The sequence below is a fragment of the Ixodes scapularis genome, unplaced genomic scaffold (genome assembly GCF_016920785.2).
Source record: "Ixodes scapularis isolate PalLabHiFi unplaced genomic scaffold, ASM1692078v2 PGA_scaffold11__112_contigs__length_91849675, whole genome shotgun sequence".
In the NCBI taxonomy this organism is placed as follows: domain Eukaryota; kingdom Metazoa; phylum Arthropoda; class Arachnida; order Ixodida; family Ixodidae; genus Ixodes; species Ixodes scapularis.
In genome coordinates, this window is record NW_024609837.1 from 47,032,609 (window position 1) to 47,057,550 (window position 24,942).

Here is a 24,942-nt window from a genome sequence, read left to right on the forward strand (position 1 = left end):
GCCTGTGTGACGTGTTGTTTCTGGAGCTATTAGGAGCGACAATTGTCACTGGTCTTCAGAAAGATCAGTCGGCTGCGGCGTTGGTCGGCTTGTCAAGTTCGAGCAGCGGCCATTTTGAACGGTCGACCGGGTCGGTGGGTGGCCCTGGGAGGGTCGCTCCAAAAACGCGAATCGATCTTCCGCTCGTCGATTCGGAGCGGGTCCCACGGGGCGGAATTTTTGTCTCCCTCGGAGATTTTGGAAAGCGCTCCGGATCTATCAGTGGAATTACCTTCAGTCAATCGCTTATTCTACTTTGTTCTTCCTTCTTTAACTCTTACTTCCACAGCTTTGTCCTTTCTTCTACACTCTATTGTTTCCTTTTTCACCTTCTGAGGCGGCATGCAAGGTCGCCACGTGTGTGTATTCTAACCTGCCAAATTTTACGAGATATTGGTCAAACATAGCTAAATGTCGATCCAGAAAAATAGCCCGAAGACAGCACAAAAAACTAACCATTTTAAAGATTTAGTTTAAAGACAAAAGACACATAAAACATTTTTATACATCGAACATAAATATTCATTCCACTAGTCTTTGCAGCAGCGTTTCCATCGACACCCTGTTTCGCAAGTCCGTCTTTGTGAGGGTGACCTGGCTGAACACGCTTTCTACTGTAGCGTTGGACAGTGATAACGTAAGCAGCGATATGGCCCGTTGCTTACAGAAATGGAAACATCTTGTGTGCTCTGCAACGGTGCCGAAATGCCCCAGAAAAGGCGTCCCTTGCGCTGTTAGCGAACTTCCTGAAACACTCGTACAAGCGCACGACAACATACCTTCCACTTTATTAATGGGACGCTTAGTATCGGGGCATGGTGAACAGAATGACGTCCCGGGAAAACTATGTAGAATTAAACACAAAGTATATGTGACAAAGTATAGGTGACGCCAATCAACAGACAACTAAAGGTGTGCGCAGAACAGGTGCTGTTGGAGCCGCAAGAAATTACGCGTCATTGGTTGAGATGGGCGAATAACAGCACTCGCTTGCATTCGGACAAGGTTCGGGGGATACAATTGCACAAGGTGCGTAAAGAGCAGACGAATTTTGTTGCTGTCATATACTTATCAGGGTTAACAGACTGAAGGGCCAAATGTTTACGTAACTTACTCTAAAAATTCCATATTTGAGCCTATAAACCCAAGTGCTTTGAGACATTTTGGTGTATTCAGCACGGGTAAGAAATAGCCCAATGCTAGCCAAATAGCCAACTACCACTTTTTCCCGCCAACTTCAAATAAAACTGGCCCAATTTGACTATTTATAGCCCAACCTGGCAACCTTGGCCGGCAAGGGCCAACTTTGGGTAAAAACACGTCCTGCTTCTGCAACCACACTTGGGTATAGAGTCCGGGCAGCACTGGTAGAGCAATTGCGTCAGCCACGCCTTTCTTGTTATGGCACACTACCCACCCCTTTGCTGGGCTCCGTGGTGGGCGGTGCACTCGGGAACAAAATCTTCTTCCCATTGTTATGGGCCCCGAAGAAAAAACACATCTCTAATCGGATTCTGGGAAGGGTCTACACCGAAGTACCTGCCAGCAGTGAAATGTCTTTTGTTTATGAAATATTCTCAGGTTTCAAGTATTACATTTTGTACGGGATAATGATAGCAATAGGTTTATTTTCCAACAAAAGGTACAGTGTTGGTGGGGGCTTTGAAAAAAGACGCTGTTAATACAACTTGACTAGTCCTGAGCTCCCATAATTCAGCAGTCACAAGCAGCGTGCATTGAAAAAAGGAAATACACTGAGAAAACTAAACAAAAAAGACGTTGAACAACCGCCAAAAAGGTATATAAAACTTAAAAATATAAGCAGACACTATAGGAAAAATTACTTGCATACATTGTTCGAGGCACTATAATAAAAAATCACAGACAAACATTATTTAAGACAAGACAAAAAAGAGCACTGCCCCATAACATTCAAGGAAAAATTAGAAAAAATAGTCTACGCTAATTAATTGTACAATATAAAAACACAAGCATATTCGCATTTACAAAAAAAAAAATACGCAAGAAAATACGCACGAAGGCACACTTCAATGGTGGCCGATTTGCCCGCAGAGTATCATGCTCTGCATGGCACCCACCGATAGCGTGTCAAGTTTTATGTTGTGCATATGAAGATGGTTAAGGATGGTCGGTAGCGTGTATGCTGTAGTATTATGGCCCTAATTTGGTCTAGAAAAAACCCTTGCCAAGGTTGCAGAATGCGCGTTTGGTACGAGAGTATTTTTGAGTCAAATTCGCTAAATGTTCAAGGTGATGTACATGGATGTTTTTTTCAATCCTATATTTTGGGCAAAGGCGATTTTTATACAAATCAAAAATTTTACTTACACCTAGTTGACAAACGAGTGAATCCATTGGATATTCCATTTGTACTTTGCAAATACTTCTTAATATATTTTTTTTGCAAAATTAATATTTTTTTACAGTTTGTAAAAGTAGTCGGGCCCCATATTAGATGACCGTAGTTTATATAAAAATAAAATAATGAATTATAGATTCCCAACTCTACCTTAAGTGGAAATATGTGTTTATTTTGATATATCATGTCAACAATGCTGGACAATTTGGATATAATGTAAGTAACGTGATCGTCCCATGACATTGTCTCTGATAAAGAATACCCAATGTTTTAAAAGAAGGCGCTAACTCATTTCTAGAAGAGATTAAACAAATTATCTTGTTTATATCAACTTGTTTATTCTTTGGGCGAAACGGAACTGCCTTAGTCTTATTTACGTTTATTTTTAAAGCGATACATTTACTGTATCTCGCTATTTTTCTAGCGTATCATTCGCTGTATCTATCTGAGGCGGTATGACCAGTAAAACGTAAACTGGAGTCGTCAGCATAAATAATGAGCTTCTTTAATCGGGTGACATTTACATTGGCATTTACGTAAAGGTTGATTAAGAAAGGGCCCAAGATGCTTCCCTGGGAAAAGCCTGACCGAAAGGATTCTATTGCTGATGAATGACCATTAATGTGTACGTATTGCTGACGGGCAGACAAATATGAATTTATAAGTAGTACCAACTCACCACAGAATCCATATATTTCTTTTTTTTTAAATAGCAAAATATGATCAAGGTAGTCAAAATACGATTAAAGATATTAAAACGAGAGTTAGTTTTTTATTTTTATTTTCAAACTTCTTTAGAATATATTCTTTCTGTGCAAGAAGAGCATGTTCAGTGGCCCGCTGTCTGCGGAAGCCAAATTGAGATGAACTTACAAAATTATGATTATATGCAAATGAAGTCATTTGAAGCAGTATAATTTTTCTCTATGCCCTCTGAAAACACTGGCAAAATTGAAACCGGTCTATAATTACCTAGTTCATCTTTATTACCTTTCAAATATAAAACCGTTACTTTTGCCAGTTGCATTTGCTTGGGGAACACGCCATTTTGCAAGGAAAAGAATATATGAGTCAGGCAGGGGGAAATAATATCGATTGCATACTTTATAGGCTTTATCTGTAAACTGTCGGCGTCACAACTTTTACAGTTTTTTAATGCACTGAAGACCGATATCACCTCTATATAAGTAGCGGGACTTAGGAACATAAATGCAGAATTTCGAAAATATATAAACTTGCAAGCATCTGAGTCTAGGCTGTCTTTAGCTAAACTTGTAAAATAATCATTGAATGCATTCGCTAATGCTTTTCCTGTCATTTCCTCGCCATAAACATTTATGCTTTCTACTTGTTTCGGGGTGCCAGTACAATTTAGAACAGAGTTCAACTTTTTCCATATAATATCAGTTCTATTATCGCATGTCGAAAGGAAATCAATAAAGTATGTTTCTCGAGCATTTCGAAGTTCTCTGTTTAAGTGGTTGCGATAAGATTTGAAAATTGAAAGCTTTTCTATCTCCTTTGTTTTCACAAATTTTTGATATAGCGAATTTTGATAAGAATTTTTTTTTTCAAGTAATTTCTTCGTAATCTATGGTTTACGGAGTTTCCTGGAGGGACTTTTCATTTATATGGAAAACAGCTTACATATAGATTTTTAAATCGATTTTAGAGCATAGTGTACGCTTTATTTGGACACGTTTCAAGAAGGACTTCGCTTCAGTTCATAGAAGAAAGTTTTCGTCTAAAGTCATCCGGGCTATCTGGCGTTATATGCTGAAACTTTACCACCGTCGGATTATTTTGTATTTTATATATGTTAGTCTTGACACGCAAAAATATACCAAAGTGGTCGCTTAGGTCAGATATTACTGCGCCAGATCTGGTTTGTGATGCTGCAAAGCTCGTAACAAATAAATCAAGTATTGTGGAATATTCAGTAGTGATCCTAGTAACCCAAGATATCGTGGTCATACGTCTGCTTGCTTTAATAACCATATACATCTGTTGTTTTTTTATCCGAGGTTTCAAGTAGCATGTTTATATTGAAGTCGCCCAACGGGATTATATCGTATTTACTTTCATTTGCAAACTCAAAAAAATATCCTGGGTAAGCAAAAAAAAAAAAAGCCGGAATATTATTAGCCGGCGAATGATAACAAACTGCGATAACAGCATGGCCCATCAATACAGACATCTCGTCATTTTTGTGAACACAGAAATAATCAGTAAGCATATCGCATGACATGCTCTCCATTAGCAAGAGTGCCACGCCCCCTCCTGGACATGCGGTGCGGATTAGAAAGAAAGTATTATACATAGGTAATTTCAGAACGTCGTTAGCGTCAGAAAACCATGTCTCGGAATGCATAATGATATCAAAGCCAAAGCTGAATTGATGGGAAAAAAAGTCAAGTTCGTTTGCTTTATTTCGTGCCGACCGCGTATTTAAGTGAAACCATTTGAGGGAACCGCCGTTGTCGTTCCCCATGAAAGACAGTAGATCCGATGGAAGAAAGTAAGCGATGTCTGACGTCGAATTCAGTGCATCATTTTCTTTTAATTTTTGGACGACAAATGTGCCGTATCATAGATTGTGAAGAACAGTCCTTAAAGTGAACAGTAAAAATAACAGCAAAAGCACATCACGCAAGTTTCTGCAAGTCATCCAGAGACCTAATCACATGCACCTGATATCTGCCCTTTTTGCGCATGAGAACGTTTCTATTTCTGAACCAGACGTACGTACTTACAGTTTGTTTCCTTGGATCATCAGGAGCTGGCGGCGTGAAAAGTATTTGGAGGAAGTTGCGCCGTTGTCATATTTGCAAAATCACTGAAGTAACAATTTACGTGGCACCGATATTACTCTTTCAAAAATAATCCCGCTAGCGCCGAGTGCGTGTGCCAGTATCAAAAACGTACTAGTAGAACATGGTGAGCTACAGTGCCGCCGCAGAGTCGTACTAACGCCTTGAAAGAAGATGAATGGAGCAGGTGATCTGTTGAAAATTAGGCAAGATAATAAAATTGGAGTCATGTAAGCAAAAAAGGGCTTACAAAACACCGCTTTCTAAGTACCTCCTCTTCGTTTCGGTATCTCCGGTTTTACTATGTTGTCTGAAGTTCTTCCTCCAGCTGTGTAGAACAACCTCTAGTCTCTGGGCGATGACATATGTATCTTCCACTTGTCTCAAGGCGTTTCCTCTTGGCGTGATTCAAGTGTGCACAAATATGATTGGACGCGATACTTCGTTCACACCGAAGCTGATAGTGCCGTAAGAGCTACGCACTCGTCGGGCTGATAGACCGCCTCCCTTTCACCACCTTATTCTCCACTCTGCGCCTGGTAATGAGTGGCAGCTTCAGCACGAGGCGAAACAATATGAGTGGTTCAGCAATCCCATAGCTTTCACCGCACTGTCAGTTAGGGGAGAAAAAAGTTTGGGATCTTTTTATCTGATCAACGAGAAATAGCGAAAGACGGAATAGTGTCTTAAGCAGAAGCTTTGATGTCCAACTTCTGTACGATTCATATGACTCTTGGAGTCATCTGCTTTATCGTGACCATCCGTGTGCCCGTGCAGTGAACTCCTACGCAGCTGAAAGATCGTTTTAACCGAGGTTCAGTCCATAAACGCGATACATTATGTAAACAATGCCTCCGCACGACCTGATCTAGATTGAATTGCTTCTTGCCAGCTGCTACTGAAAAATTGGAGGAGCTTCAGCAAAAGGATTAAAAATAAAATACAACGTAGAATAACCATTTCAGTAATAATTGTTTTATTCAAAAGCTAAAATTTCCACAATACATTGAAGATGTTTTTTGACATTCAAATAACGTCCTCGTGTGTGCGCCGGGATGTTCAGTTACTTTTTGATAGTTCTGCTTCAGCCATGGTGACCAGTTCCGCCGTCGTAGCGTCTATGATCGCCGTAACCCACTCGTCTACCGTATCCGTATCCTCCATGGCTTTAGCCCTTTCCATGGCCGCTTCTGTCACCGTACCCGCCGTGATCGCCGTAGCCTTCGTGCTGACCTCCGAGGCCAACCGATTTTCCGTAACTGTGCTCCCTTCCATGGCCGTAGCCTGCTTTGCCGTACCCGTTCCTATGGCCGTAGCCGCCATAGCCGCTGGGGCGTCCTCCGTAGTCGACGGCCCTTCCGTATCTATGGCCTCCATGACCGTAGTCTGCGCTCATGTGGCCGCCTCTGTAATGACCGCCGTGGCCGCCATAATGGCCCCTCTACCCTCCAGCAAATACAATGACCAGCACCACGAAAAGAACCGGAACTCCAACCTGTTGACACGAAAATGAAATATAAAGAAAGCGGTATCAAACTAAATGGGCCCAGTTATCCTACGTCATAAGACATTAATATTCTATACAGGGTGTTATTTAAGCTTAACAAATTTGTTTAAAACAAGCCGTGAAAGCTACACTGGACCGGTTTGTGCAAGTGAGTTTTTGCATCCACGGGAGCAGCGTACATGGGTCTAATGGTAACGATCAGACGGATAATTAAGGAAAACATTTAACAACGTTTAAATTAGTAAAAATAGACACATGGTTCCAATTAGAAACTTTCTAAGAGTGATCAAAAACCAATAAATCAGTAACTTTTAGAAAGAATTTATGCGCGTGAGAAGCGCTGTAGTGCGATAAATTGACAGCTTGTGCAGCAGGAGCAAGGCGAGTCACCGGCTCGAGTCCTCGTGCCGGTGGCGGTCCGTTTCGAGTTCAAAGCCGAACCGCAAACGAACGTCTCCTTACATGGTCCCAGAACAACGTAACATACTTGGGGGGGGGGGGGGGGGGGGGGTCGGTCCTTCCTCGCACCTCTGCTGTTATCTCGTTACTTCGTAGCAACCGCCAACTATCACCGGCCGGAATGGCCCAAGGTGAGCAGCAAACCGCTCCACTTCGCACAGGATCCATCCTATATCCTCACAGGGACCCCCCAGCTTTGCCGGCTTCGGGGCAAAGGACGTCCAGGACTGGCTTCGTACATACGAAAGGGCAAGCCTTCATAATGCCTAAGACGTCACGTTTATACTCGCTAACGTCGAGTTCTACCTCTACGACACCATCAGGGTCTGGTGCGACAACCACGAGGACCAGATCAGCTCGTGGGACGCATTCAAGACAAAGCTCTGCGACGTCTTTGCCCTGTTAGCCGCAAAGACAACGCGAAACGCGCGCTTGCTGCTCGTTCACAGACGGTGGGCGAGGGACGAATCACTTACATCGAGGCCGTCCTAGCCCTCTGTAGACGCGCGGATCTTGCAATGCCCGAATCCTAGAAAGTAGCACATATAATGAAAGGCATCGCCGTAGACGCGTTTACAATGCTGGTATCGCAGAACCCAGCTATGGTGATTCAATTAAAAGAGGAGTGTCGACGATCGGAAGCGCATAGGAACCGACGCATCGCTGGTCAAGCCACCGTTTCCAGGCCGCAAAACTAAGTCCCCTCGGCATTAGCTCCGAGTAGCGAGCTGAAGACTCTGATCAGAGAGATCATCAAAGAGGAACTCGCACTCCTGTTGCCGTCGCCTTAGCTTCTCTCGCATCTGAGCAGCAAACCACGACCAAAGACAGCCTCCGGCAGCTCATTCGCGAAGAAGTATCGGCATCGACTCCAATCTTCACAGAAATTGTGTGGGTTGCCTCACCCGCACGTTACTATCAGAATTATTTCAATCACCCTGTCGAGCCGCCAACATATCCTTCTCAGCGTATTAACAACGGGGATCGGGGTTGGCACTAGCAGTATCTACAACCCACTCGCCGCCCTATTTTTTCTATTGTGGCATCGAGGGACATGTGGCACGCTGCTGTAATTCTCGCCAGTGGGACACATTTCGTTCAGTCTACGCGCCAGACCGCCAGCTTCATACGACCTCAACGAAAACCGTTACGACAACCGAGTTCGCGGCGATTGGGACACGAGGTACCCCACCAGACACAGCTCGCCACGACGTTCAGCATCACCCACCAACCGTGGTCGCTGAAGCAGGGTCCCGTCACCTGTCTATCGCTCATCATTCCCCCTTCGGTCCGACCAGACTTTTCCAAAGTCATTCATTCACGGGGAATACTAAAAGTATCAGTTCAAGGGAGCACAGATTGCTTCAACATCAAATCAGCATCCCCCGCCATCATTTTCATGTTCAAACTTGCTAGGCATTATAATCAAGAAGGGAAGATTCACGACATTTACCGAAACTGGTGCATTTTTTTCTATTATCAGTGAAACGTTACAAAAAAGTTAAATCTTGTTGGCACACCCTGGGAAGGGGTTCGTATCCGCACTGCTAACACATCTCTGACTCATCCGCTCAGCGTAGTTTCAGCCGCCATAACCATTGGCTACAGTGGCTTAAAGGAGGTAGTGTGGTTACCGCATAGCCTCCACCATGCATCGGGAACGGCCGCTCCTTGGAAGACGGTGTAGGTGTCGCTTCGACCCGTGGCACCGTTAGAGTGTCTCCATCGGCCGGCAGATAGAGGCACCCTAACACGCTTATAACTAATATAAATACCTAAAAAACAATCATTTGTTTCCGGTGAACTTCCAACAACATGATTTGTGTCTGAAGGTGAACAAAAATGTGAAACTAGCAGACGACTGTGTAGTCGTCTGCTCCGAATCGGCCAGAGCTGGCCGGAGCCAAGCTGACCAAGCGGCCGAGCCGGAGCCATTATCGGAACGACGGTGCTGCAAGCGCCAGCGCCACCCGCGGCCGTCTTCCAACGCTGTGCCGCTTCTCCGGCTTCGTTCGTTAGACTACCCCCTCTAAGCCACTGTACATCGGCACTGACTCTCATCGCCATTGTTTTTTTGTTTTATCTCACTGCAGCCATGACGTTGTCCTCGGATGCGACTTTTTAGCTACACGTCACGCCCTTATTGTTTGTGGTAGGAATGAAGTACATTCTAGTGACATTGAAATCTCGTCCGACTCCGCTCCTTGCCAAACCGTTGCTTTTCAATCCTCCTCCGACTATCGAATCGCACCATTGACCACAGCGCTCATACAGCTAGATGCAGACGTCAGTGACTCTGCTTCCTTAATTGAACCTAACAGAGAACTTCTTTTTCAAAAGATATTGCGTTATGTTACAGCACTTGCGGCCTCCCGCGGCCACAGAACTTCAGTTTGGGTTACTAATACAACGCATCTTGCTCAGGTTTTGTCCGCACGTACGTGCGTTGGCACGGCAGACATTCAAACAATCCAACACATCAATAGTGTTAGCCTCACACCATCCCAACAAGAGTCACCATCTACCAAGACATGCGAACAGAAATCCGACGCAGTCTCGACACTGATTGATCCTCCTTTACCGCCTACACAGCGTGACAACTTATCGAAGCTTCTGCACGATTTTACCGATATATTTTATATAGATGCGAAACCTTTCGGTAGAATGTCCACTGTATAGCATACTCTCCACACAAAAGAACACCGTCCAACACAAAGCCGTTCCTATTGTGTCTCCCAAACTGAACGCCAAGTTATTCAAAACCAGGTCAATGAAATGTTACAACAGCGAATAATAAAAAAATCCTCCAGCCCCAGATCTTTACCAGTTGTCGGGGGGAGGAGAAAGACGGCAGTTAAAGATTTTGTGTCGATTACAGGAGTTTAAACACGATCACACAAATACGTGTATCTTTTGCCACGTACAAATGAAGCCCTTGATGCACTATATGGCTCCTGGTAGTTTTCATCAATCGACATGCGCACTGATTATTGGCAGATTAGTGTCGACGAACCGGATAGAGTAGAGCAACAACAGCCTTTGTGATACCTGATGGCCTCTACCAGTTCCGCGTAATGCCTTTTGGACTTTGCAATTCCCCTCCAACATCCAAAAGAATGATGGATAATTTATTACGTGGCCTAAGATGGACGACATATTTATGCTATTAGACGACGTGGTAGTGTGCTCCTCCAACTTTCATGAGCATCTATCTCGACTGGGCGGAGTTCTCTTTTGTTTCCGCAATGCTTCCCTACAGTTGAGTTTCAAGAAATGCAAGTTCGGCTCCAAGACGCTCAAAATACTCGGTGATGCCGTCGATACACAGGAAACAACGCCACACCCCAAGAAGCTCGCCGCCGTATCTAATTTTCCCCGACCGAGAAACCCGAAAGCATTATAGTTGTTTCTAGGTCTGTTCTCGTACTTTCGTCGCTTCATACGTGGTTTTGCTCACATCTTTGCGCCCTCAATCTCCTTCTTAAAATAGATATCTCATTTATATGGTGTGAAACACAAGAGAAGGTATTTCTATCCTTAAAAGCAGCTTAAATAACACAACCCATGTAAGCCCATTTTGATCTGCGAGCCGATGCCGAACGACACTTAAACGCGAGCGGTTTTGGACTAGGCGCCGTTCCAATTCAAAAGCGTCGAGGCCATGACCATGCCATCGCATATGCCAGCCGATAACTGTCAAAAGCCGAGATGAACTATGCTATCTCAGAAAAAGAATGCCTAGCTTTTATCTTGGCTATAACGAAATTTCGACGGTACTTATCTGGACCTCCATTTAAGGTAATCACCGACCACCATGCCTTGTGTTGGTTGGCTAATTTAAAGGGTATCAGTGGACGCCTAGGCCGACTGATGCTCAAGATGCGACAGGACGACGTCTCTATCTGGTACGAATCTGGAGAGAAGCATGAAGCACCCGACTACATGTCTCGGAGACCACTTGATACTTGCCCCGAAAACCATGGAGCACATCGCCACCGCAGTGTCCTTAAGATTTTGGAACCGAGTAGCATAATTGGACCCCAAACTATAGAAGATAATGGCTACTCTTCAAAACCCTCACCTAACTCAGAGAGGCAAATGAGAAACCCGCCTTTATGTATTCCAGAATAACATACTACCGGGTGATTCAAGAATTCGACAGGCTCCTTAAATCGACCGGAAAATTGGGGTTCCTAAACTATCGCGCTACGACTTTGTGAAGCGTTGCCCACAGATGGTGCATTTTTTTTTTTTTGTAAACTTTTCAAACAGCGAACTTACCTGAGGAAAACGTAAAGAAAGAAAAAGGCTTAGCTCCTAAACACGGGGCCGTTTCGCACGGGACGCAAGAGATGGCGCAACGAACGCCGCCAACGAACGAGCATATGGCGCCGAGAGTCAGCATCTTTAGCAGAGAATTTTTTCGACTCAAAAGCGGAGCGCGTTTCGCGGGCGGCGACAGTCGCAGAAACAAAAACAGGCGCGGTAACAACAAGGAACTGCAGTTCCTTGTCTGCTAAATACGCCGGCTCTCGGCGTCGTGTGCTCGTTCTTTGGCGGCAGTTGGCGTCGCGACCGCTTGCACCATCTCTTGTCTCCCGTGCGAAACAGCGCCGTGTTCTTTGAAGACCGGTGGCGTCGCTGCGTTTCCATAGGAGCTAAGCCTTTTTCTTTATTTACTTTTTCCTCAGGTAAGTTCGCTCTTTGCAAATTTTACGAAAAAAAAAGAAATGCACCTTCTGTGGGCAACGCTGCACAAAGTCGTAGCGCGATAGGTTAAGAAACCGAATTTTCCGGTCGATTTAAAGAGCCTGCCGTCTCCTTGAATCACCCGGTATATCACCGAAACTATCATTCACACGGTCCTTTTCTCTTGTTTGTCGCCCCCAGATACCTTCATGCGGATATTCTGTTGACATTGCATGACGACCGTACTGCCGGTCACATGGGCTTTTCCAAAACGTACCTGCGTGCCCGCACCAACGTTTACTGGCAAGGCATGTATAGTGATGTCCTCAAAAACGTTAGCGGCGGAAAAATGTTAGCGGCGGAAAAAGCCCACCCGGCCGCCAGCCGGTCTAATTAGATCCCTACCACTACCTTACTATATATTTGAGCGAATTGGCATTGACTTGCTCGGTCCGTTTCCTATATCACTCTCAGGCAACCGCTAGGGGATTGGTGCAATCGACCATTTCATGCGGTACGCTGAAACTTGCCCTTTGTCTCAAGGTACAACCACAAGAATTACCACATTTCTTCTTTCTCAGGTCAGTTCCCGGTATGGCCCACCTCGCAAGGTGATCAGCGATAGTTGTCGCGCGTTCCTTTCTCACATTTTTTAAGATCTTTTACATGTTTGCGGCACTGTTCACACGCCTGCGACTGCGTACCACCCTCAAACAAATGGCATGGTCGAATGATTCAATCCCACACTGGCAGATATGCTGTCCACATATGTCCAGGCCAACCAACGCCGCTGGTACGCAGTACTGCCATTTGTAACATACGCTTACAACACTGCAGTTCACGACACACACGGCTATTTTCCTATATTTCTTCTTTTAGATCGCAGCTCTTAGGGGCCAGTTTCCGGCTTGAGCGGCGCCGGCGTCGCCGTCGGCGTAACCGCGAGGTCACGTGACTCCCCCCCCCCCCCGAGGTCACGTGACCCCCAAAAGTCACGTGACCCCCTGAAGTCACGTGACCCCCTTGAGGTCACGTGACCTCAAGGAGTCACCTATCCCTCAGTACGCTTCCATCTTCCTCCTCAAGAGCTGCGCTCTAACCGGCGTTACAGGGAATTGTAAACGGCTTTAATTTTTTTAACCGTTTCCCGGTACCCCAGCTTGATACACTATTTCTTTTCCGCGATAATGTCACTCAACTCTCCCCCAGCGTTGCAGAAATGATATGTCGAGCGGAAGAAGCACGACGACTTACACGTGAGCGTAACCGCACCTCGAAGCAAAGACAACTCCTCCTGTACAACGCCACCCATCGGCCTGTGACGTTTTTTTTTTTTTTATTTAGAAAATACTGCAGATGGTTTTTCACCATCCAAGCAGGAAAGGGTTACATACGGTTTCAAACAGAGCAGTCAGAACAGTCAACATTTGGGTCATGCACACAATCGGTTACATAAGGTTTCGAACACAACAGTCAAAACAGTCAATATTTGGGGCATGCACACAATCGGAGGGCAGTGAATTCCAGTCGTTAATCGTACGTACAAAAAAGGAGTATTTAAATGTGTTATTTTTAGGAGCATATGGTCTCACATTTTTTGCGTGATTCAATCTTGCAGAGCGCTGGGGAGGTGGCAAAAGGTATAAGGTTTTGTCCAGGCCGGACTCATTATTGTAGACTTTATAAAAAAAACCAGCCTAGCAATCTTCCGGCTAGACTCGAGCGATTCGAGTCCGCAATTACGTATCATGTCCGACACTGATGATAGGCGCCTAAAATCGGAAGAAATAAATCGTGCACTGAGGCGCTGGATTCTCTCGACTTTTCCAATATCTTTTATTAAGTACGGGTCCCACACAATGGACGCGTATTCTAGCACTGGCCGAATCAAACTTTTATATGCCGAAAGTTTTACCGACGAGTCACATGGTCCCAGCTTCCGTCTTAAGTAACACAACTTTTTGTAAGCCTTTGCGGTTGTACTATCTATATGGGTTTCCCAATTTAATTTTGAATTAAGATGTAGGCCCAGATACTTTACCTCGTTTACAGTTTTTATGCATTTGTCTTTAACGTGGTATGCAAAGCTAAGAGGGTATTTCTTGTGCGTTACTGTGAGAGCGCACGTTTTAGAGTAATTAATAACCATTCGCCACCTCTCACACCATTCGGCAATTTTGCAAAAGTTTTCGTTAAGCGATACTTGATCGCACGTGTTTCTGACAGTTCTATAAACAACGCAGTCGTCAGCAAACATTTTCACGGTCACACTTGTATCAATGTTGTCGGCTATGTCGTTGACATAAACTAAAAATAAGAGAGGTCCTAAGACCGACCCCTGTGGAACGCCAGATAGCACGTCAAGATGTACTGATTGACATCCGTTGATTTCAACAAATTGTACCCTATTTTTTAAGTAAGCAGCGATCCATGTCACAAGGCGAGGAGCAATGCCAACCTGTTGCAATTTTATTAGTAGTAGGTGATGCGGTACCCTGTCAAAGGCCTTGGATAGGTCTAAAAATATTGCATCAATTTGTTCTCTGTTATTAATCGCATGGCCGAAATCGTGTACTACTGAGAGCAGTTGAGTAGTAGTAGACAATCTTTTTCTGAACCCGTGCTGAAAGTTGGCTAATATGTTATGGCTTTCTAGAAAAAAACTTATGTGACTGGCGATGACATGTTCTAGCAATTTACAGCAGGTGCTAATTAATGATATCGGTCTGTAATTTTCAGCAAGCAGTTTGCTCCCATCCTTATGTACGGGTACAACTTTTCCACAAAGCCAGTCAGGTGGAAGACATCCCTGATCCAAAGAGGTTTTGAAAATGACATATAAATATTGTGAAATCATCTCTGCGTAACGTTTCAAAAAAGCATTTGGGATGCCATCAGGACCACATGATTTTTTTACATCTAGGTTTAAAAGTAGATGACGTATACCGTGGATGTTCAAGTCTATATCTCGCATTATTGGGAAAAGAGGTACTGAGTCAATAGTTTCTTCAGAAGTGCATCTTGAACTAAAAACACCATGAAAGGTGCTGTTAAACTCGTTCGCAATTTGGTAGGAGTCAGTAACAGCATTTCCATCCACATGAAGCTGTTCAATAGATTTCTTGTTGCCCGACAGGTACCCCCAAAACTTTTGAGGCGCTTCTTGTATAAAGTTTACTAACTTTGTTCCAAAAAAATGATCAAGCGCCGTCTTTATTTTTTGTTTCAACGTCTCTGTGAGGGAAGATATGACATCAGCATTTTTATGATTTCCTCTCCGTTTCCTAGATAATGTCCTTTTAAGATGTATTATCTCTCTTGTTATCCAGGGGTTCTGATGTTTCTTTTTTACTATTTTTGGTACGTATTTATGAAGGCACTTTCCAGTAATATGTTTAAAGGCATTCCATAATGTTGTAATGTCACCCTCCGTCTCAAAGTCGCTGAAGTTCAAATCAAGAGTATCAATAATAGCTTCGTCATCTGCAGCCGCGAAGTTAAAGACAAGTTTACCATCGTGACTCTTTTTTACTGGGCAAAAATTAGTCGTAAGGAAAACAAGCTTGTGGTCAGAAATTCCATCGTAAACGTTAACCTCAGTGTCCTCTGGAAAGTTTCCAACAAAAATTAGGTCCAGTGTGTTATTGCTATTTTGGGAGATACGAGTACCTTCAGTAACAAGCTGACTTAGATTAAAATTGAGCATTAATTCGAGTAGCAAGTGGCAGCTTTTTTCTTCAGATGAGCCAGGCTGGAAAGTCGACCAGTTAATTGACGGTAGATTAAAATCACCCGCCAGTATGATTTTTTGAATGGGTTTGTATATTTGTTCCATATGAAGTTGAATGTTCTCTAGAAATGACTCGGGAGAAGATGGGGGCCTATAGACAACACCTACGAGAGTCGAAAACCCATAATAGTCGATTTGACACCATACACTTTCATTGTCGGTTGTTTCGCTTAAGATGACGCATGAGATTTCCTTTTTTACTATCAAGGCAACTCCCCCTCCTCGAGAGCCACGATCACGTCTGATTATTTTGTGAGTGGGGGGAGTAACTTCGGCATCAAGTATATCTGCTGATAACCATGTTTCCGTGATTGCAATTATCTGCGCATTATATGTCAGTATAATTTCTTCGAGCTGGTGGACTTTATTGACGATACTTCTGGCATTTAGTAGTACAAAACGTAACTGTTTCGATTCAAGTCAGTCGACGTCATTCCGTCGCTCCTGAGAGCGGATGCACTTCAGGCAGTCATTCTGCTCGTCCCATTCATATAGGTCGTCATCAACCCGTAGTTTATCATAGTCCAGCACTACCTTACGTCCTCTGGCTTTGAAGTCCCCAGATTTGGACCAAAGTTTGCTTCTTTTGGCAAGTGTACCCTTACAAAAGTCGTGGTTGATTGAGATTGTAGTTCCTTTTAATTTATTACAATTTTTTAGTACTTTCAGTTTTTCGTTATAGTCAAAGAAGTTTATTATCACAGGCCGCGGTTTGTCTGTTTGTTTTTTTCCTATCCTGTGGACTCTTTCCACCGAGCTAACAGTTACTCCAAGCTTCTGTCCTATTAAGTCCTGGATTATTTGGCTTCTTAATGCTTCGGTGTTTTCACGGTCGGGCTCAGGAAACCCGAAAATGACAAGGTTGCGGCGTCTACTCCTATTTTCTAAGTCGTCGAGGCGCTTTTGTTGGAGCTGGAGGTCATTTCTAAAGGATGTGACTTCCCCCTGCAGTACACGAATCTCTCCCTTGTGCTCCTGTAAAGCTGTCATAACTTCGTTCATCCTAGCGTTCACTGTTGATTCTAGCTTTTCCTGGGAAGCCGCCAGGTTAACAATTCGCGTTTTAAGGTCGTTCTGCGAAGTAAGCATGGCGTTCATCATCACCTTCAGTTCCTCTATCCCTTGAGGCCCAGGGTTTTGCTCGACATCTCCAGATAGAAAGATCAAAATGACACTCCATGCATCCACAATAAGACACTCAATTGTGGCCGGGCACGGCAGGACAACAATACATCTATAATTGCTTCGAAAGCAAGAAGCATGTTTGTCACAAACCTGAACAAAGAAGATAGACGGGCTTAGCGTTGTTGCCATTGCGGTCCCGCCGTGCCCTCTGAGGAATTCCATGGCGCGATCCTCTTTATATGCCTCCACTGGCGGCGCCGTCTTCAAACCTTGATGTGTCGGTGACGTTTCATGGTGCGCTCCGGGGTGTGCGCAGTTGATGCTCACTGCCGGCGGGTTCAAGATGCTGACTTCATTCTTGGGTGGGGTCGGCACGTGGTGAGTCAGAACACACAGCGTGACCTGAACAAAGAAGATAGACGGGCTTAGCGTTGTTGCCATTGCGGTCCCGCCGTGCCCTCTGAGGAATTCCATGGCGCGATCCTCTTTATATGCCTCCACTGGCGGCGCCGTCTTCAAACCGTGATGTGTTGGTGACGTTTCATGGTGCGCTCCGGGGTGTGCGCAGTTGATGCTCACTGCCGGCGGGTTCAAGATGCTGACTTCATTCTTGGGTGGGGTCGGCACGTGGTGAGTCAGAACACACAGCGTGACCTGAACAAAGAAGATAGACGGGCTTAGCGTTGTTGCCATTGCGGTCCGCCGTGCCCTCTGAGGAATTCCATGGCGCGATCCTCTTTATATGCCTCCACTGGCGGCGCCGTCTTCAAACCGTGATGTGTTGGTGACGTTTCATGGTGCGCTCCGGGGTGTGCGCAGTTGATGCTCACTGCCGGCGGGTTCAAGATGCTGACTTCATTCTTGGGTGGGGTCGGCACGTGGTGAGTCAGAACACACAGCGTGACCTGAACAAAGAAGATAGACGGGCTTAGCGTTGTTGCCATTGCGGTCCCGTCGGCGAATTAGTTTGGATTTGGCTGCCAACTAGATAACCATGCAAAGCAACCAAGCTGCTTCATCGAAATGCCGGACCTCACAATATCATCACCCAAATATCTGACGTGACTTACAGAGTGGAACTTCCGCAACCCCTCTACGATCGCCGTCGAACCACAACAGACATTGTTCACGTCAGCCGCATGAACTTGTACCATTCCCCATTCACACCATAGCACCGGTCTCCATTTCTCTCAATGCCTGATCCCTTTGGTCGGGACAATCTACGCTCCTCCCCTGGCAATAAAAAAAGACGACGGGCTGTCTCGGCGCCGTGGGCGCGAGCCACCGGCTCGTGAAGTGGTGGTCAGCTGTGATTTAAAAGCCGAACCGCAAACCAACGTCTCCTCGCTTGGACCAGAGTTGAAAGGCTGAACATTTTTTTTCCAGCGTTGTTCAGTATACGGATGAACACCCGGTTTATATTGATGAGTTTTATGCCAAATATTTCGTGAAATGCGTCGTAAATTCTAGAAATAATAAACTAGAGGTGTTTAGTTACAGGTTTTCTTCACCAAATTCATAGCAAAATTGACATCAAGGATAAACTTCGTGAAGATGTTAAGGTTTTTTTTCTTCCGTGTAATAAATGAGGTTGTCATGTTCGCATAAGACTTTTGTGGCATATGAATCGACAACCTGATTCTTCCAGTATTTTTGTTTCTCCGTTCAAACAAGTATTATATCACACTCTTACAAGACCAAAAGTCTCCAACAAACCTAAATTCCCTTATTAACCCCACGGTTTTGATATCAATATTGCGATATTTTTTTTTCTAATCGTACATGATACACCATGGGGATATGGACACTTTTTAAGAAAAAGAAAAAAAAAAGCAGATTTGAAGGGGAGCAGAAGTGAAAATTTACATTTTTGAAGGGCGAATAAATATGTAGGACGAAGACGACACATAAAGCACATTTAACCCCAGTTACGGTGTGACACTCACCAGGACTGTCACAGCAGATGTAATGCCGAAATTTCGTCGTACAAGAATGAAGAGACAGTGAGTGTGCATGCGAGCTGGTGATAGTTAATCATGATGTTTAAAACCCGGAACTGCAATGAGAAGAAAAATGGAAAGCCTTGAAGTCGAGAAAAACGGCAGAGAGGCAGAGATCTCACACGCAGCGAAATCGTTGTTTTTCTCTCGCTTCCCCTGTACTCCCTACACCAGCAACTACCCTCGCGGACGTACACTTTGTTTAGAGTGCACTGATATATCTCAGATATATATATATATATATATATATATATATATATATATATATATATATATATATATATATATATATATATATATATATATATATATATATATATATATCAATCACCGCAAGATCTCTTGGAATTCAAGGAGGCTTCGTGTGCTGGGAGTACAGGCCACGCTAAAAAAAAAAAAAAAAGAACGGTCTTGTTAATTGATTCAGCGCACTCTAAGCTGGTTAAAAGAGACATCGCTTCCTGCCTTTTGAAGGCATATTTTACCAGATCGTGCCAGCCAACCGTGAAAAGTAGTTTTTGCAGCCAGGTGGAACGCCTAAAATCGTCGGGTTACCCTGATCGTTTGCTTGAAGAGGTGGCTGAAACACTTGTTTCCAAAATGAAAAAGAAAAAAAGACGAAGCACAGGAGCCCAAAAGGAGAGTGAGACCCGCTGTTATACCGCATATCCACAAAATCTCACACAACTTAAAAAAAGTGACGGCATACTTTAATTTACCGGTTCTGTTTTCGGCCCCAAAAAGCTGTCCAGGCGTTGCTAAAAAAGTAAAACACAATAATACGTTTGCAGAAAGGAACACTTTAGAAAATTTGTAGAATGCGCATCCTTGGTCGTGTACGAAATTCCAGTTACATGCGGAAAAGGGAATGTGGGCCAAACGGGCAGATGCGTTAATGAAAGGGCAAGAGAGCACGCGCTATCGGTAAGAAATTAACCCTCGGGCAATAAAGCTATTCACTGCGATAGATGCCCTTGTGCCCTGTATTGGAAAAAAAATATTTTAGGAAAGCTAAGAAGCAAAATCTTTGGAGAGCAGTACGAGTCATTTAACGCTAGACTGTAGAGGGACGACAGATGCAATCCATTTAACAGACAAGGACCTGCTTGAGAAGCCCGATTGGTTGTATAAATTGTGTGTGTTGTTTAAATAAACATTTGTCGTCGCCTGCCAGTGCCAGTGTCATTGGTTAGGCTAACCTAGGCGACGTAAAGCCACAACGAGTTACTAATACTACTACCAATAAACATTTAGTTCAAAGTAGCGCTTCGCTTTCTCTCCCATACTATGTCCCTTTCTTGCGGTGCATTTGTCAAAAGAGATCATGTGCCAAGTGGCCCTTTTCTTACTATTGATGTTGACTAAAGCGTTTATGTTAAATAGTCCTGCGAGTGTCTTGTCTTAAGAGTGGGGAGCAATAATCGTGACCTTGCGTTACACATAACACTCCCGGATCACCGGAAATGTTGTCATCGGTGTCTGGGGCGCGGTTACTTCCTTTCACAGTCTCAACGGACAGCAAGCGCCCCCAAAACTTTCCCAGACCTACCGAACGACTTTATTTGTCCTTCGAACTCGAGAACAGCCTCCTAAACGTCTTCGTGCCACCAGAATGCCTCAAGGAACACGCTGCACGGTTCAAGGCTTTGCTGAACACCTGAATGCAAACGGTCGACTGGTGGACCAACGGAGAGACGCACCATTTTGTTTGTTTCTAGAAACCATGCGTCATATTTAGACAATAATTTCTCCTTACGTTTATTTCATGTGCGGCAGATACGGTATCTCTCACTCCATGTTTAGCCCTTCACACACTATTTGACTTTGTTCGTCGTTGCCAAGAACGCCAGTATTTCTGCATAGACTGCCAAAGCTTTCCCCGTACCGTTGAGCAAGCGGTAGATATGATTTAAGTTTCGCCAACGGTAGTGAGCCAATGACTACCAAGATTGTAAAGAAGCGGGTAGTAGTTCAAGATTGTTCCAAAAATCTGTGCTTCGAACTGCAACAGACGCTGACTGGCAGCACCCTACACCTCATTCGTGAAAAAGGTTACGTCTGCGAGCATTCTTGGTTAAACGTCACAGTTGAGCTGTTATTGCACCGAAATGCTTCAGTGAGCGTTCCCCGCATGGTTTACGGTTGTCTTGAGAAAATCATTACCAGTTTAGTCATCCGACCAGATATGCCACCAATTATGGATGTTGTGCGTGACTTAGGGTCGATTGATTTTCGTTCTAAGTGCTCATACCTCGTCGGGTGCCTAGTGACAGTATTCATCTTGCCATTTTCATGGGAGATATAGCAATAATTTCTTGTCTCTTGCTTGTTAGTGGTCTTGACGTATGGCCTAATTGTGAAGTCGATGCTGGTTCGGGATATGATTTCTTTTCATATATGTCCCACGGTGGCGTCATTCCTTCAGCAAAGTTTAGGCTACACATCAGACTGTTTTCCAGGCAGCCGTCTCGTTATGTTATGTGGTGCATCACGCGCGTTGTCTTCTTTTTGGCCATTTGCGTTGCGGCTTAAGAAAACATTAAGCACTTTCGTGAAACCACATGAAGAGCCAGTCTTTACATTTTGATGTGTTGTTGTCAAGCTCAACGTTGCAGTTTGTTTTTGAACTCACTTGAAGTGCGATGTGTTATCGCTTCGTAAAAGGGCCACGCGTTTGATTTTGACCCCTGCGAGTAGTGTGTGTATTGAAGTTGTAAAGTCTCTACAGCATTTAAAGTTTATTCTAATAAATATTCGTTTGCTGCAATTTTGTTCATCTATTTTATCTGAACAGGTTTTCACTACCTTTACTCTGAGTATAGAATATGCCAATATTTTTCTATCATCCTTCTCGTCTTCCCGTTTTTTTTTTTTTTGAGATGGGCTTTTAACCTTATATGAAATGCCTACCGACTACCGATTTCGTTCGCTTGAACTCACACTCAAGAATGTGTTGTAGGTAAAAGAGTTAAAAGATTAACCTAACGCAACCAATCGAGTACTTATTCCGCTAACCCCAAGCACAGGGTCTTATTTTTTGACAGTATGTATAGTCCATTTAAAAAAGCAGGCAGTATTTTACTGTTGAACGCAAAGAGATCAGAAGTCATGGAGAGGGCATGAAGCCATTTGTTTGAAGCCTAGTCATAAAAAATGTAAACAAAAAGAATGTAAATTTCAATAGGATTTTGTGAACATCGAAAGGCCTGGCAAAAATCAAATGTCAAAACATTGTTGTTGTTTTATTTTTTTGTGTGCGTGACGATTGGCCGGTTAAACAGTATGCGGATTCGCACGTTGTCGACATGAAGCCTTGCTGTGTGAGCGGCACGTGGGCCTTATCGGTGAAACGGAATCTTCGCAGATTTAGTTTCACCGGTGAGGCCCGCGTGCATTACATTTAAAATTTTGCAAGAACGTAAAATAGTTAGGGATACTCCTACACTCACGGAACTGAGAAGCGATGAGTTTCGTTCCTTGGGCGCGCCAATGACAACCCCATCGAAGAGGATCTGAATGGACGGACTTTGGAATTCTGAGCTCTTCAAAGCATATGACAAAAGCATGTCGAGGAAAGTGTACTCCTCCAGTAAGACTTCCGACGTTTGACTTCTATTCCGGAATGCTTCCTCCCTACCCGCTGGGGAAGGCAAAATACATCTTGGACATTCGGATGCCGGCGACGGATTTAATAGTTACTTTCAAAAATACACCACGCGCGAACATGGATGCTCGCGCTACCAAATCAGCACGACACATGTGTAGTTTTAAACTACACATGAAAAGAAGAAGAGGAAAACCAAATTAGAACCGAAAGAAAGCTGACGCGCAGCTGTCGGCCGGCTAGCCGTCTCAAAATGAGCTAAGCCGTTGTAGTATTTCGGGTTGTTCTAGACTTGGTCTGGAACGGTTGGTGAGAACACTAACATTTTATTTCGTTAACTGATTATTACTTGGCCAAATTTATAATAATGATGAAAGAGTGTTGTCGGCGTCTGTTCAGGCCGCTGGTCCCATGTCGTCTCGCTGCTCACTCCGTCTCGTCTTTTCCTCTGTCCGACTTCTTTTTAAACCCTCGTGCTGAGGGTTACCTCGCGATGGCGTGAACTGGTGCAATCACGAGGCAATACGTCAGCCAGATGAGACAGCAGTATTGGCAGTGCTATGGTGTGATTGCCAAGATGTTGTCTAATGTGGTGCAATGGATGTTGCGCGGACTTATGTAAGCGTGCGGCAACATCCGTCGACGACGCAGCACTTGAGCCGGGTAAGGTAACCCGACGCTCTCCGGGGCCGCTCGATCGAGTGGAGAAAAGTTCTCTCGGGAGCCGCTGGGTCGGTGCGTGCGTACGTGACCACAGTACTCCCTCCCCCGAGAGTAGGCGAACGTTTTAGAGACCACCGTTATCCGAGCCTAGGCTTTCGACTCGCCGCGGGCGCGCGAGTGAGGTGTGCAGCAGCTGTTGAAGGAGCTGCGATGCCCAGACGCTGTGGCCAATGCACGTGGCGACCGGAGCGTGTCTGGATCTTCGTCGGGCGCTGCTTGTCCGGGGCGATGATCTGTTTGTGGTCGGGTGGAGAAGGAAGAGGCGAGGTCGGCGCGAGCGTTGTTTGTTTAGGTGGCGCTTCCGGGTGGGGTGGTGCCGTTGCAGAAGTGTCTGTTGGGGCGCCATCTAAATAAGCTGCTTTAACGCGATCTAATGCGACGACCTCGGTGCGACCACGAATTGCAAGTGTGATGTTTTTTGAACCTCGCCTTAACACCTTGTGTGGCCCGTCGTAGGGCGGTTGCAGGGGCTTTCGCACGGCGTCATTTCGCAGAAAGACATGTGTGCACGTTGCCAAGTCCTGGCTGATGAAGGAGGTTTGGCTGGGTTTCTGACGGGGTGCGGTGGCACGGATGTGTGTCATAGCCTCCCGCAGTTGGGTCACGTAGTTGGTGGAGTCCAGACAGGCGTCGGCTTGTGTGGATGTGAAGAATTCGCCGGGGAGGCGAAGGGTCGTACCGTAGACCAACTCTGCAACGCTGCAACCGAGGTCAGATTTGAGGGCTGTCCGAATGCCGAGGAGAACGAGGGGCAAAACTTCCATCCAATCTTGACGTTGATGGGTCTTGAGGGCGGCTTTCAGCTGGCGATGAAAGCGCTCCACCATGCCATTGCTGGCGGGGTGGTAAGCAGTGGTGCGAATGCGCCGAGATCCCAGCAGCTTAGTGAGGCTGGAGAAGAGACTGGATTCAAACTGTCGGCCCCGGTCAGTCGTGATAGTGGAAGGCGTGCCGAACCGCGAAATCCAGTATGCAAGGAATGCGCGTGCCACCGTTTCCGCAGTTATGTTGGGCAGGGGGCGACTTCCGGCCAGCGAGTAAAACGGTCGATGCAAGTCAGAAGGTAGGCATTTCCCTGGGAAGGCGGCAGCGGTCCAACAATGTCTATGTGGATGTGGTCGAACCGTGCGTCGGGTGGATTGAAGGTTCCCAGGGGTGTGACCGTGTGACGCTGAACTTTGCAGCGCTGACACTGTATGCAAGTGCGGGCCCAGTGGCGAACATCCTTGTTGATGCCGGGCCACACGAAGCGAGATGTTATAAGATGTTGGGTAGCCTTGATTCCGGGGTGCGAAAGTCCGTGAAGGGCATCAAAGATCTGGCGGCGAAACTGTAGTGGCACGTAGGGGCGTGGTGATCTCGTTGATGTGTCGCATATAAGGTCGGTCGAACACATAGGAAGAGAGAGCTCACTGAATACCAGCCGTCCGGGTGTGGCACGGAGGTCGCGAAGTTGGGCGTCGTTGCGTTGTGCAGCTGCCAGTTTTTCGAAATCGACGACAGCCAGAGTTTCGTTGGTGCATGTGCCTATTCGTGACAGAGCATCAGCCACGACGTTCTCTGCGCCATGAACGTGACGGATGTCCGATGTAAATTCCGAGACACATGACATTTGCCGCAGCTCTCGCTGAGAATGGCTGCCACCGTCGGGTCGCAGTGAACGAAAAGCGTGCACGAGGGGCTTGTGGTCGGTCAAGACAAAAAATTGCCGACCTTCGACATAATGCCTGAAATGCCGCAAGGCTAAGTATATCGCCAGTAACTCGCGGCTGAAAGTGCTATAACGCTGCTCGGTGGGAGTTAGTTTCCGGGAAAA

General features: G+C 45.3%; 1 protein-coding gene across 1 annotated transcript; it reads right to left on the reverse strand.

Annotated features, from left to right (window-relative positions):
- Window positions 1–16,020: 16,020 nt before the first annotated feature.
- Window positions 16,021–17,492, reverse strand: LOC115314240. Its single transcript, XM_040215745.1, has one exon. It carries the CDS (start codon window positions 17,490–17,492, stop codon window positions 16,095–16,097), a length of 1,398 nt encoding a protein of 465 aa, XP_040071679.1. The 3' UTR covers window positions 16,021–16,094.
- Between the last annotated feature and the right edge of the window lie 7,450 nt (window positions 17,493–24,942).

What these genes read in the sequence shown, in the direction of transcription:
- LOC115314240 (XM_040215745.1), bottom strand. Translation starts at nt 17,492, where the DNA reads ATGGCAACAACGCTAAGCCCGTCTATCTTCTTTGTTCAGGTCACGCTG.